General features: G+C 39.1%; 1 protein-coding gene across 2 annotated transcripts in view; it reads right to left on the bottom strand.

Moving 5' to 3' along the window:
- The window catches only part of mrps6 (mitochondrial ribosomal protein S6), a 91,455-nt gene extending 89,784 nt beyond the window's left edge, over nt 1-1,671 (bottom strand). The window contains exon 1 of one of the 2 annotated variants that reach the window (XM_087992566.1): nt 1,533-1,671. In XM_087992566.1, the coding sequence (XP_087848692.1) occupies nt 1,533-1,577 (45 nt within the window). In that variant the 5' untranslated portion in view covers nt 1,578-1,671. Of the gene's footprint in view, nt 1-225; nt 365-1,532 lie in introns of those variants that run through there. The other variant, XM_087992564.1, reaches the window with a different exon arrangement.
- Nucleotides 1,672-14,955: the final 13,284 nt, after the last annotated feature.

The raw sequence follows: 14,955 nt of genomic DNA, 5'->3' as shown, positions 1-14,955 counted from the left end.
TAGATTCCTACTCAAAGAATTGATTCTAGTGCTGTCAAAATACCATTTTTTGAAATCATCACCTCAAATAAAGTTAGAACCTCAAAAGGCTTTTTTGGCAGGTGTACCAACGCATGACAGCATGAGGGAACCAAGTTTTATAGTGAAAAGTCAGATTGACTTACCAAGCGATTAATACAAAACAATTAGAGTAAAAGTAGGCTTGTAGCAAAGTGACAAATTTACCTTCATAACTACTATATACTGCAGATTAGAAGTTTGTTTCGCAGATCTATTTTGGAAAGTGTCCAGCATCATAACTTTCCAAATAATTTAGCAGTTTCAGTCACTAGCTGCAAAATGCAATTCATACCATGGACTGTAGACTTTACTGATTAAAATTGGAGGCTAAAATTCTTCAAATCAATGTCAAGTTGGTTTTAAAACTGTAAATGAATGTGAAACACTCATTTGTTGTTCTTTGGTTTTAAAATCCCACTGATACTCAACTCGTTCATGATTTATAGACATTGGATGGATTGTGCCAAGATGAAAAAGATCAAGGTTCCACCATAGGTAATCACTAATTAACCTACCTTCTGCACAGCAACAAGATAAAAGCTCAACTGTAAACCAAAAGTTTATCACAACAGGGAAAGCTAGAGCTGTGGAAGTAAGATTGCGTAGTTGACCCAACACATTATTCCAAATAGTTTTAAAGACCTTTATTTAATTACTAAATACTTCTTACACTACATAATTGCACAACTAAATTAACTGTTGGCATTAGTTAAACTAAGAGAAGACTAAGCATCATTATCCCGTTGATTTTGCCCTCTTCATTGTTAATACGATTTGATGGTAAATTTGTAAGATATAACAAGATAACGCGAACAGATTAACTCAATGTCTAACATTACTGAATAACTATTGTCAACTTAAAGTCAGTATTTCACGCGTTTAAATGCATTGCAGAAAGATACCCATCTACAGTTCTCATTTTATCCCGTTAACCAAAGAACCGTTAAGTATGGAGCAGTCCTAAACTTCTTGTCGGGGGGGGGGGGGGGGCAGTGTTTCATCCAAGCGTCTCCAAAACCCTAACAACCAGACTTGGCCAGGTAGGGGGCACTGATTTGAAAAAGGTGCGGTGGTCAGCTTTAGTTTTCATTCTCCAAACAGCCGAAGCCCACCTGGCTTCTTCAACTAACGTTTCTCTCGCTCTCAGCGACTCTCTCCAGAAAAATCAGCAAACCCGCAGCACCGCTCGCTGGCGCGAAGGTAGAGTCGGGCCTCAAAAAAAACCAATCGACTCTTTGGTTAGAAAAGAGAACAAAACGCACTATCCTGACACCAGGTGAATTAAAACATTTTTGTTGTTTTTTTTTAAAAAGAAAATAGGTAATGGTAGAGGAGGAAATCACTGTCGTTTCACGCCAGCCTGGTTAATGGGGATTTCCACCTCGTCGCTGGTTTGCCCATGAAGCGGGAAGATGGCGACTGTTTTATTTCACTCGTTCTTTCTTTTCGTTTTTGTTTTGGTCAACACTCACCCGCTGCATAGCCTTCAGAATCAATGCAAGCTCATATCTGGGCATGTTGTTATGATCCTGCAGCGATTATTCTCCCGCGTGTTCGTTTATATGTAGATTTGGCCTCCCGTTTCCCCGCCTCTAAAGCAGTTTCTTCCAGTCCCTGCCCCCTCCAGCTGAGCACTATGGGCCCGCTGCCTCTTAAAGGCGCACGCACTCGCACAATCTTAAAGGTGCAGGCGCCATTCTTTGCTGATCTTTTCCCCGCTTTGAAAATTGATTTTTGGCGAACATTATTTGTGCAAACACAGGCAAGCTCAAGTAACCCAATTAAATGGCAATTCTTCTGAAGGAAAGGAAGACTTACATTTACGTAACACCTTTTACCAACAACCCAGGTTCTCAAAGACCTTAAATTTACAGCTCATGAATTATTATTATTGATGTGTAGTCACTGCGCTATTGTAATGACAGAACGGTTATGTACAGAAAACTTCCACAAACATCATAATCGGCCTTTGTGATGTTACAGAATCATGCACTGTTACAACATAGGAGGTTCTGCAGTTGTCGCGTGTGCTAGTTCCTGAGGAAGGGCTTATGCCCGAAACGTCGATTCTCCTGTTCCTTGGATGCTGCCTGACCTGCTGCGCTTTTCCAGCAACACATTTTCAGCTAGTTCTCTGCACGCCCAACTCATCTTGTCCCATTTTCCGGTTTTCCCCAGCCTTGCAAATGTCTCTTCACCTAATGATTCAAATCTCCTTTCAAAGCCACATGTGAATCTTCTAGTGCCACTCTCACAATCTGTATAGTGCATTCCAGATCCTATACCCTCAGTGACTTTTTAAAAAGCCTTTCCTCGTGCCCATTACTTCTTACGCTGATCTCTTTCCTTTGTTTCTTAATCCCTGCATTAATAGGAACAGTTTCTTATAATCTACTCTGTCCAGGTTCCTTAAGATTTTTAATAGTTCTATCAAATCTCCTTGCAGCCTTGTTTTCTCTAAAGAGCACATTCCCACATTCTCCAATCTATCCATGTAACCCAAGTTCCTCATCCCTGAAACTGCTGCCTTTTCTAAGTCTTCTCTAATTCGCATCACTCTTAATGCCTGGTGCCTAGTACTGGACACAATACTCCAGTTGTGATTAAATAAATCTAAACAGATTTATCATAATTTCCTTGCTTTTGTACGCCATGTCCCTATTTTAAATTAACTCTATTGATTGTTCTCTCAACTTGCCCTACAATTTTAATGACACACCTTTGCTCCTGGCTAACTTTGACAATCATACCCTTGATTTTCTAATGTTTTTCCTTATCCTTGCTAATAAAATGAATCAAATGTTCATTGAGGAATAAATATTTGCAAGGTGCTGAATAAAGTTTACTGGCTCTTCTTTGAAACAGTGCTATGGGATCTTTTCAATCCCCCTGAGAGACATCACCTTATTTTAACATCTCACTGGAAGACTGCATTTCCAGTGTGCATTTTCCTTTCAAAGGAGGTTGCACCAAAGACCATCCCTGAAGCTAGTTTAAAAGGATATTATTCACAATACTTACCTTTCATTCTTGATAACTGCAAAAGATGCTTTGCAACGAAATATCAGTTTGACATTTTCTCTCTTGAACAGCAAACGTATCAAAGTTGCCCTTGAGATGTGGTACTGCATCTTATTTATTGTAGATAAAGGGAGTTTCAGGATTTTGACTCTGTGACACGGAATTAAATTGCTGTTCATTCAATGTTAAGGAGACAAATAGCTTGGGATAGAACTTGCAGATGGTGGGTCGAAGGCTGTCTAAGAATCTTTAGTGAATTTCTGCGGTGCATCTTGTAGATGGTACGCACATTGCTGCTTTGGGGCATCGGTAATGGAAGGACTAGATGTTTGTGGATATGAAAGCAATTAAGCAGGCTGCTTTGGCCTGTCTGGTTCTTCATATTGCTGAATCTGCATCATCCAGGCAAGTGAGAAGTACTTTATCACACTCCTGACCTGTTCCTTACAGATGTTGAACAAGCTTTCAGGAGTTAGCAGGTGACTTACTGGCTGCAGGATTCCTAGCCTCTGACCTACAGTACTTATACTGCTAGTTCAGTTCTGGTCAGTAGTAATTCCAAAGATGTTGATGTAGGGGAATTCAGTAATGGCTAGAATGAAACGGGATGATGATTGGATTCCCTCTTGTTGGAGATGGTCATTCACACCATACAAGTGCTAGGTAATGTTACTTGAAACCTGTCTGTTCAAGCTTAGCCAGTTATTGCTGCATTTGGGCATGACTGCTTCAGTTTCTGAGAAGTTTTAAATTATGTTGACCATTATCCAACATCTTGACTTCTGATTTTATGATGAAGGGAAGGTCAGTAATGAAGCAGAAAAGTTGGGACAATACCCCGAGAACTAGAGATTACTTTGTCAAGATATATGGTTGGCCATTTAGGACTGAAATGTAAGAATCTTCTTTACCCATAACCCGAGGACAGTCAATACTCAGACATTGAATATGTTTAAGGCTGTAATCAATAGATTTTTTGAACTCTGAGGGAATCAAGGGGGATTGAGGTTGGGTAGAAATCTGGAATTGAAGTTGACAATCAACCATGGTCTTATGAATTATGGATCAGGCTCAAAGTACTGTATAGTTTCCTTTGCTCTTATCACCCTCATATTATTTATGCAAAGATGTAACAGTGTGAAACATGTGCTTTGCTGCTGGCTGTGCTTTGCTGTATCATCATTGTTTTTAAATCTACTCATTTTTGGTGTAAGAATGGCACTACATGAGCTTCAACTGGATAAACAAGCATAGTCTATGAATGTAATAATTGTGCTTGTTTTAGATACATTTATTAAAATGTAGAAAATATAGAAATCTCACAATAATGAAATTTTGTGAAATACCAATATTTGGCTATATGAGTGATATTAGTTAATTTCTGGAAATCCTTCGTTGCCAAAACAAATGAGATTTTGGAGGCAGTTAATACGTCATATGGTGGAAATTTTCCAGTTTCTGATATCTTATGTACACCAATACCAGAGCAACTATAGACCAAAACAAAAACTTATGGAGACCAGTTTCTGACAGATTTGTGCTCTTGTTGTGCATTGTTAAAAATCACACAACACCAGGTTATAGTCCAACAGGTTTAATTAGAAGCACTAGCTTTCGGAGTGCCGCTCCTTCATCAGGTGGTTATGGAGTATTGCATTGTAAGTCCAGGGCAATAACATAATGACACATTTAGATAGCTCCTATTAATTTAAAAAAGATCTCAAGAAGCTCCATACAACTGTAATCTGGCAAAAAGATAAAGTATCTAAAGGCATAACCAAAAGTTGGTCAAAGAAGCTCTTAAGCGAAGAGACACAGATTGAGGGGTAAAGGTGTGAGCCCAAAAGGCTAAGATTGTTTAATAAGTAAGACTGGAACCAAGCAAATGCAGTTGTACCAAGGTAGAAAATGAATGAGCACTTTTATGAAAAATAGCTGGGCTGAGTGCTGCAAACAGGTCAAGGAAGATAAAGGAAAGTAGTTACATTCATTGAGTATGTCATTTATGACATATTTCATCCATTTTAACCTGATTGAACAGCTTTTAGTAAAAATAAACCATATTACCATTGATACAAATGACAATGCAAACACATTTAATAATTACTCCAATTTCATATTGATAAAGGTTTTGTAAATGTATCTTACATAATCATAAATATTTATGGTGCAGAAGGAGGCTATTCTGTCCATTGTATTTATACTAGGCAATATATCTATTTAAAAATAATTATCAATCCTCCTCTTGCTTTATAGTTTATAAAATACAGCACTTCCAGTGCATATTCAAGTAGTTATTAAACATGATGGTTTCTGCCTCAATATCCTTTCATACAGCAAGTTCCAGACCTCGCCATGTGATGGGTGAAAATAGTTCTCAAGTCCCTTGTAATTCTAGTTACTTTAAATCTAAGCTCCTTCATCACTGGCAGCTGTATGAAAGGAAATAGTTTCTTTCTACATACTCTGTCCGAGCTCATCATAATTTTAATACATCACAATCAAATCATCTCTAACCTCCTCTGCTCCAAAGAAAACACCATTTCTGAAGTTTCCTTATGGCTAAAATTATCCTTACTTAGCATTAATTAATCTCCTTCTTACAGACTCTAGTATATATATCTTATATGTAATGCATTGACTAATTAGATCATGCCTACTTGCGGAACGTTTCAGAGAACACCTCTGGGACACCCGGACCAACCAACCCAACACTTTAACTCCCCTTCCCACTCCACCAAGGACATGCAGGTCCTTGGATTCCTCCATCGCCAGACCATGGCAACACGTTGGAGGAAGAGCGCCTCATCTTCTGCCTGGGAACCCTCCAACCACAAGGGATGAACTCAGATTTCTCCAGTTTCCTCATTTCCCCTCCCCCCACCTTGTCTCTGTCAAATCCCTCGAACTCAGCACCGCCTTCCTAACCTGCAATCATCTTCCTGACCTCACCGCCCCCACCCCACTCCGGCCTATCACCCTCACCTTGACCTCCCTCCACCTATCGCATTTCCAAAGCCCCTCCCCCAAGTCCCTCCTCCCTACCTTTTATCTTAGCCTGCTGGACACACTTTTCTCATTCCTGAAGAAGGGCTTATGCCCGAAACATCGATTCTCCTGTTCCTTGGATGCTGCCTGACCTGCTGCGCTTTTCCAGCAACACATTTTCAGCTCCAATTTGATCAGGCCTAACTAGTACTTAAAATGTTCACGGATAACTCATTGTCGTAATATTCTGTACCTCAGCTAATAAAGGAGAATATTCTCTAACAGCTTCTTATTTACCTTGTCTATTTGTCCTGCATACTCAAGGGATCTGCAGGTCTGCACTCCAAGGCGTTTTTGTTCTTCTATACCTTACAACATCTTACAACTTACTGAGTATTCTCTTGTTTGTTGGTCCTTCCCAAATACATTATATATCATTTCACCAGAATAAATTCATATTCTGCCCACTTGACCAATCCACTGATTTTGTTTTTGCAATTTGCAGACTTCCCCCTCACTGTTGACGATATGACAATTTTTTGGATCATCTGCAAACTTCTTTATCATGCTCTCTATGCCTCATATTTAGAGATTTTCTAATCAACCTGTTCAGTTGAACCCATACTTCCCGGCCCAGAGGTAGAGAGTAGTCATTGCTTAACTTGTACATAATTCTTTTCAAATATCTTAAATCTGTTATAAGTAGGCCACCTTAAAACATCTCTATTGCACAAGTACATATTCATGAGTTAAACATTAACAATGAAAGCTAATAGTATTCATGTCTACTTTGCACCACCAGTAGGTGGGTTTTTAACAAACTGCCATCTTCTTAACAGAGTGATTCTTATCTTGTCATAGGTTCAATATCACCAAGTGGACATGTACTATACTTTTACAATGAGTAGAACATTAGACAAGCTGCAAAGATAATTTTCTACACACACTAAAATAGGCAATTGGATACATCATCTAGTGTTTCTGTCAATGTAAGATAGTTTCTAACCAAACTGAAACTTGATTCACTGATCCTTTCCTTTGTGTGTATCTAGTGCATGTATATCTTTAGAACCAGAAATTCAGTTTCAATTTTTTTGTCTCTTACTTTCACTGCACATGATATAATATATAGTATTCATAGAGTTATCTATCAAAACAACTTTTTAAATTAGCTTAACAGAAGCTGCACTTGCATAGTGTCAAATAACTTTCCCTCGGTTAAAACAAATTTCATATATTCTCATACCTATTCTATCCATACCAAACACAAATCTCAAAAGACCCAGATCAGATTTGCTACACAGTTGAAAATGCAAAACTTGGGATAGCCAATGGTGTAAAACATAATACCTATCAAACTACCAATATATCCAGACCAAACCCAGCTGATTAATAGATGGAAAATAGGTCTCATCAATCAACATCAGCAATAACTTATATTTTATATTGTGCCTTAAAGAATTTCAAAATATTTCATGGTGCTTCATAACAGCATTATAAACCAAAATTTGACAACAAAAACATCAGGAGATTTTGCCACACAAAGGTTTGAAACAATAGCTAAGAATTTTAGTTATTGTACTTTGTGCAAATATTTTGTTTCCTGTGATAGGAAAAAACAACAGTAAGCAGATTTCCAATATATTTTTATTCATAATTTTCACAAGACGTTTAAAGGCCGGTCCTACCTTCTTTCAAACTTTTCAATTTCTATTTAAAGACAAAGTTAAAAATCACACAACACCAGGTTATAGTCCAATAGGTTTAATTGGAAGCACACTAGCTTTCGGAGAAATTCTGTGTTACGATCGAGCCCTCCACAATCACCTGATGAAGGAGCGTCGCTCCGAAAGCTAGTGTGCTTCCAATTAAACCTATTGGACTATAACCTGGTGTTGTGTGATTTTTAACTTTGTACACCCCAGTCCAACACCGGCATCTCCGAACCATATTTAAAGACAAACAGCAATGCATTTTCATACATGATGATACTTCCCCCTGGTGGTTAAGGATGTGAACATGAATGTGAGTTGCACTTAAAGCAAACATTTTGTCTTTAATGAAATTATAGAATAGTTATTGAGGTAAACCCTCAGGATTGAGGATGACTTGTTTCAGCATTTCTGGGATTGATTGGTTCTGAGATGGTTGATGAGTCTGATGCATGATCTGCCACTCTGTAAATGGGGCTGGTGGTACTGTCAGACAGGTGATTTGTTTGAGACTTGTGCACTCTCTCCAAAGCCCTAAATTCGTCTCTGTGTATTCCTGATATGTGAAATGCCTTCTCTGTTGCAAGCTAAGGATCACATCAGTTGTCAGGGAGTTTCATCTTTGAGATACCTTTGAAGTGATGTTTTGAGAACATCCCTGAGGTTTTCCACTATCCCTCTGTGAGTGTCCTGCCAAGATCTGGCTCTAGGTAGAACAATTGCTGCAGGAGTCTGGTGTCAAGCATATAAATTACATTTCCCAACAGTAAACATATAAACAAGAGTAGGCCATTCCAACCTGCTCAACCATTCGATAAGATCATGGATGATCTGATTTTAATCTCAACTCTACATTCCTACATATTTCTAATAATCTTTCATCCCTTTGGTAATCAAGAATTTATCTCTGAAATTGTTGGTCAGTTCACTGAGCCAGTTGATTTTCCTGCAAACGTTTCGTTGCCCAATTGGGTGACATCTTCAATGCTGTCTTGCCTCAGGATGAAGCGCTGTTGTTGTTAACTGCCCAGAATTTATATGGTTCTGTCTGTCAAAGTGGGTGGTTCTATTTCTGGTTTTAATGTTGTAGTGGTCTGTAAATGGGGTCTATTTCAACAAGTTTGTTTATGGAATCAGTGGATGAATACCAGGCCTCCAGGAATTCCTGAGTTTGTCTTTGTTTTGCATGTCCCAGTATTATAACATTTGTCCCAGTTGAATTGGTGTCCTTCATTGTCATTCATACTTTGCCAGCTGCTACCAAGACAGAATACCCACAATGTGCAGAACAAAAGCGATATACAAAATGTAGCAACTGCGAGAAACATCACATTGGATAAATAAACTCACCACTAGAATACATGAACATCACTTGCAACAAAACGACACGACTAGTTCTCCCTCATATCAATCCATATTAACAATGAAGGACTCCAATTAAACTGGAACAATGTTACGATACTGGGACATGCAAAACAAAGACAAACTCAGGAATTCCTGGAGGCCTGGTATTCATCCACTGGTTCCATAAACAAACATGTTGAAAAAGACCTCATCTACAGACCACTAAAGCACAAAACCAAAAATAGAACCATCCACCTTGACAGACAGAACCGTATAAATTCTGGGCAGATCACAACCACAGCGCTTTATCTGGAGTCTACACAGCACTGAAGATGTCACCCAGTCGGGAGATGAAATGTTTGCAGAAAAATCAACCACAGTTCAGCGAACCAATCAACAACCTCAACCACAACCCGAGCTACAGATCTTCACAGAAACCTTATCTATCTCTGCCTTAGCAATATTAAAGATTCTACATCCACTGACTTTTGAGGAAGGGAATTCAAAACACTCACAACCTCCTCCCACTAAAAAAGTTTCCTCACTGCTGTTTACTTGTGCAGCCCTTTAGTTTTAAACTGTAAGCTGTTGTTCTAAACTTTACCGTGGAGCTAACATTCTTTCAACATTCACCCAGGCAAGCCCCCTCAAGATCTTGTATGTTTCAAATAAGTGACCTGTACCCCTTCAAAATTCCGGAGGATGCAGGATTAGCCTATATAGCCTTTCCTCATAAGTCAAACCAAACATTCCCTGAACTGTTTTCAATGCATTAAAATTCTTTCCTAAGTAGGGTGTCAAGTACTGTATACAATACTCCAGATGCATTTCACTAGTGATCTGAAGCATAACTCCCTCCTATTGCATTCAATTCCCCTTGAAATAAAATAACATTCTATTAGCTTTCCTGATCACGTGTTGTATATGCACACTGACAATGTGATTCATGTATTATAACATCCAGATCTCTTCAGATAGTACACTTTTTATTCTTTCTGTAAAAATGAACAATTTCGCGCGTTACCACATCGTATACCATTTGCCAATATTTGCCCATTCACTTAACCTATCCATATCACTTTGTAGTTTCTTTATATCCTCTTGACAACTCTTGCATTATCAGTAAATTTAGCTATCATATATTTGATCCCTTCATACAAATCATTTATATAAAATTGTAAAAAATTCAGGCCCGGTCACTAACCTTTGTGGCATGCCACTTGTGATTGCCTACCAGCCTGAAAAAGATGTATTCATTCCTACTCTCTGCTTCCTTTTAGCCAACCATTTGATCCCACACCTCAAGCTCGTTTTTGGTAATAACCTTTGATGCGGCACCTTGTCAAATGCCTGCTGGAAATCCATACGCAATAAATTCACTAGTTTTCCTTTGTCTACAACACAAGTTACTTGTTCAAAGAACTCCAACGAATTAGTCAAACTTGATTTCCTTTTTACAAAACATTGTTTCCTCTGCCTGATTAACTTGAAATTAACTATTATAACATGTTTAATAACAATCTTCTAACATTTTGACTGTGACAGATACTAAGCTAACTTGGCTGTAATTTCCTTCTTTCTGCCTCCCTTTCTTTAATAAAGGAGCTACATTAGCTATCTTCCAATCTGGAGCCACGTTCCCTCAATCTAACGAGTTTTGGAAAGTTAAAACTAATGCATCAACTATCTCGCTAGCTACTTATTTTAAGACTCTACGATCAAATCCATGAGGATCTGGGCCCTTGACAACTTGCAGTTCTAACAATTTACTCAGTACTACTTTCCTAGGTAATTATAATTTTCTTGAGATCCTCCCTTTCAACTCCTGATTTGCAGCTATTTCTGGATCGTTACTTTAATTTTCTCTAGAGAAGACTAATGACAAACATCGATTCAATTCATCTGTCATCACTTTATCCTCCATTACTAATTCCCAAGACTCATTTTCTATTGGGCAAACACTTACTTTGTTAAGTCTTCTTTCTTAAATATCTGAAGAGATGTTTCCTACCTTTTTAAGTTTTTGGAGAACTTTGTCATTCTCTAACCTTTCCTACCTTATTAACCTTTTACTAAATTTGTTGATTTTTAAAAAATATTTTGGCCTATCTTCTGACATACCACCTATCTTTGCACAATTATATATCTTTTCTTTGTGTTTAAGATCATCTTTGATGTTTTTAGTTAACCATGGAAATGTGGTTTTATCGTTTAAAATTTTTCTTTATTTTCTATCCTGCACTTTCTGGACGATCACCTTAAATGTTTTTCACTGCAACTCTATTGCCCTATCCTTTTACCAAAATTGCCAGTTCAATGATTAGGTTTGCTTCATGCTCTCATAATTGCCCTTGTTTAAATTCAAAGTCTTAGACCCACATGTCTTTCTCTTAACTATAAGTAAAATTCAGTCATGTTATAGTCAATGCTCCCAGGGATGCCTTCATGATTGGTCAGGAATTAACCCTATCTAGTGGGTCAAAATCAGGTCTATTATAACATGTTGTTCTAAGAAACTGTCCTGAAAACAGTCAATGAATTCCTCATCTTAAATTACTTTTCCCCATCTGATTTTCCACTCTACATGTAAATTAATCATTCATGATAATTGCTGTACCCTTTAGACAAGCTCCCATTATTTCTTCTTTGATATGCTGACCGACATGTGCTTACTGTTATGGGGCCTGAACACGAGTGACCTGTTGTCTTTAACATTCCTCATCTCTATCCAAACTGATTTTATAACCTGGTTTCCTGAATTTAGGTCACCTCTCTCTAATGTGCTCATCTCTCTTTAATAACACAGAAATTCTTCCATCCCGGAATGGCTTCCTACTCTTCCTAAATGTGGCACACTTGTGATTGGAATGACATCAATCTGGTGGATCTCAGTGAATAGGAGTTTCCTCATTGGGGCTGTTGATGAACTAGCATTGGGGATGCGTTCAAAGTGAGGCAACAAGTGGCTGATCAGTCTGTAGAATGGCGACCAGTTATTGATGAGGTCTTTTGCCTGCCAACAACAATACGACTGGCTGCCAGGTAGTTGAACAGCTTGAGAGAGTGAAACACGGCCAGCAGCCTTTGGACTCTGAAAGGAGTGATGTTGTCTCTCTCTCTCAGAAGTAAAAACTATTGGATAACGAGAATCCAGAGAAAGTATATTCCTGATGGGGTGAAAGGAAAGGCTGGTAGGTATAGGGAATGCTGGATGACTAAAGAAATTGAGGGTTTGATTAAGAAAAAGAAGAAAGCTTATGTCAAGTATAGACAGGATAGTTAGAATGAATCCTCAGAAGAGTATAAAGGAAGTAGGAGTATATTTAAGAGTGAAATCAGGAGGGCAAAAAGGGGACATGAGATAGCTTTGGCAAATAGAATTAAGGAGAATCCAAAGGGTTTTTACAAATACATTAAGGACAAAAGGGTAACTAGGGAGAGAATAAGGCCCCTCAAAGATCAGCAAGGTGGCCTTTGTGTGGAGCCGCAGAAAATGGGGGAGATACTAAACGAGTATTTTGGATCAGTATTTACTGTGGAAAAGGATTTGGGAGAACCAAACTGTAGGGAAATAGATGGTGACACCTTGCAAAATGTGCATATTACACAGGAGGAAGTGCTGGATGTCTTGAAATGCATAAAGGTGGATAAATCCCCAGGACCTGATCAGGTGTACTCTTAAACTCTGTGGGAAGCTAGAGAAGTGATTGCTGGACCTCTTGCTGAGATATTTGTATCTTCGATAGTCTCAGGTGAGGTGCCGGAAGACTGGAGGTTGGCTAATGTGGTGCCACTGTTTAAGAAGGGTGGTAAGGACAAGCCAGGGAACTATCGACCAGTAAACTTGATGTCGGTGGTGGGCAAGTTGTTGGAGGGAATCCTGAGAGACAGAATGTACATAGATTTGGAAAGGCAAAGATTGATTAGGGGTAGTCAGCATGTCTCACGAACTTGACTGAGTTTTTTGAACAAGTAACAAAGAGGATTGATGAGGCAGAGCGGTAGATTGATCTATATGGACTTCAGCAAGGCGATCAACAAGGTTCCCCACAGGAGACTGATTAGCAAGGTTAGACCTCTCAGAATACAGGGAGAACTAGCCACTTGGATACAGGACTGGCTCAAAGGTAAAAGTCAGAGGGTGGTGGTGGAGGGTTGTTTTTCAGACTGGAGGCCTGTAACCAGTGGAGTGCCACAAGGATTGGTGCTGAGTCCTCTATTTTTCGTCATTTACATAAATGATTCGGATGCGAGCATAAGAGGTACAGTTAGTAAGTTTGCAGATGACACCAAAATTGGAGGTAGAGTGGACAGCGAAGAGGGTTATCTCAGATTACAACAGGATCTTGACCAGATTGTCCAATGGGCTGAGAAGTGGCAGATGGAGTTTAATTCAGATAAATGCGAGGTGCTGCATTTTGGAAAAGCAAATCTTAGCAGGACTTATACACTTAATGGTAAAGTCCTAGGGAGTGTTGCTGAACAAAGAGACCTTGGAGTGCAGGTAGATATGATAGGGAAGAAAGCATTTAGTATACTTTTCTTTATTGGTCAGAGTATTGAGTACAGGAGTTGTGAGGTCATGTTGCGGCTGTACAGGACATTGGTTAGGCCACTATTGGAATATTGCATGCAATTCTGGTCTCCTTCCTATCGGAAAGATGTTGTGAAACTTGAAAGGGTTCAGAAAAGATTTACAAGAATATTGCCAGGGTTGGAGGATTTGAGCTATAGGAAGAGGTTGAACAGGCTGGGGCTGTTTTCCCTGGAGTCGTCAGAGGCTGAAGGGTGACCTTATAGAGGCTTACAAAATTATAAGGGGCATGGAAAGGGTAAATAGACAAAGTGTTTTCCCTGGGGTCGGGGAGTCCAGAACGAGAGTGCATAGGTTTAGGGTGAGAGGGGAAAGAGACCTAAGGGGCCACCTTTTCACACAGAGGGTGGTACGAGTATGGAATGAGCTGCCAGAGGAAGTGGTGGAGGCTGGTACAATTGCAACATTTAAGAGGCATTTGGATAGATATATGAATAGGAAGGGTTTGGAGGGATATCGGCAGGGTGCTGGCAGGTGAGACTAGATTAGGTTGGGATATCTGGTTCGGCATGGACAGGTTGGACCAAAGGGTCTGTTTCCATGCTGTACATCTCTATGACTCTACTTAAAGCCTAAAGAAAGACAATTTATTTTCCCACAGTTGCTGTAAGCTGTGACTTTTAAGCAGCGACAAAGAGACTTTGCAATTTGTAAATTAGTTGTTCAGTGTCTCCTGCAAGAACCTGGGAAATAGAGGTCGACAAATAGTAAGACCTGACTCTCAGTGAACCCTGTGTACAATGCCTTATTGAACTGCTTTGCCAGTTTTTCCTTCTACCCATAACACCACTTTTATTTGTCTGTGTGTGTGTCCCTGAGTGTAATTTTATAACAGGGTTAGGGTTTTAACTCAGTTATATGCGAACAGGTCATAGATTCTAGCCACAGCTAAGCAAATATTTATTTGCAATAATAGTAATTCTTTTTAAGTAGAGAGACCTGGTCCGTGCGTGGTGTTAATCTGGGTCTAAAAACAGGAATTTCAGGAATTTTGCAACTTTAATTAAACTTTAAACTTCATGACAACTCCAGGAATGATGGGGCTTTATTTCCAGCATGGTACCCCAATGAGGCAATACAGTGAAAGTTGACTCATAATCTGTATGACTATGACTTACATGAAGCTCATTGAAAGGTTTGTTGAAGGAGAAACATGTTTCACAGAGGAGTTCAGAGGAACTGCATAAGCTGGTTGTAGGCTTTGCTTTCAGGAACTTGCTATTCCATGTTAGAACC

Source organism: Chiloscyllium plagiosum, unplaced genomic scaffold, assembly GCF_037043375.1.
Source record: "Chiloscyllium plagiosum isolate Xiang-an unplaced genomic scaffold, Cpla_swu_hap1 HiC_scaffold_12, whole genome shotgun sequence".
Classification (NCBI taxonomy): domain Eukaryota; kingdom Metazoa; phylum Chordata; class Chondrichthyes; order Orectolobiformes; family Hemiscylliidae; genus Chiloscyllium; species Chiloscyllium plagiosum.
The sequence above is the reverse complement of the archived record's forward strand: the minus strand, read 5'-3'. Positions and strand labels throughout refer to the sequence as shown.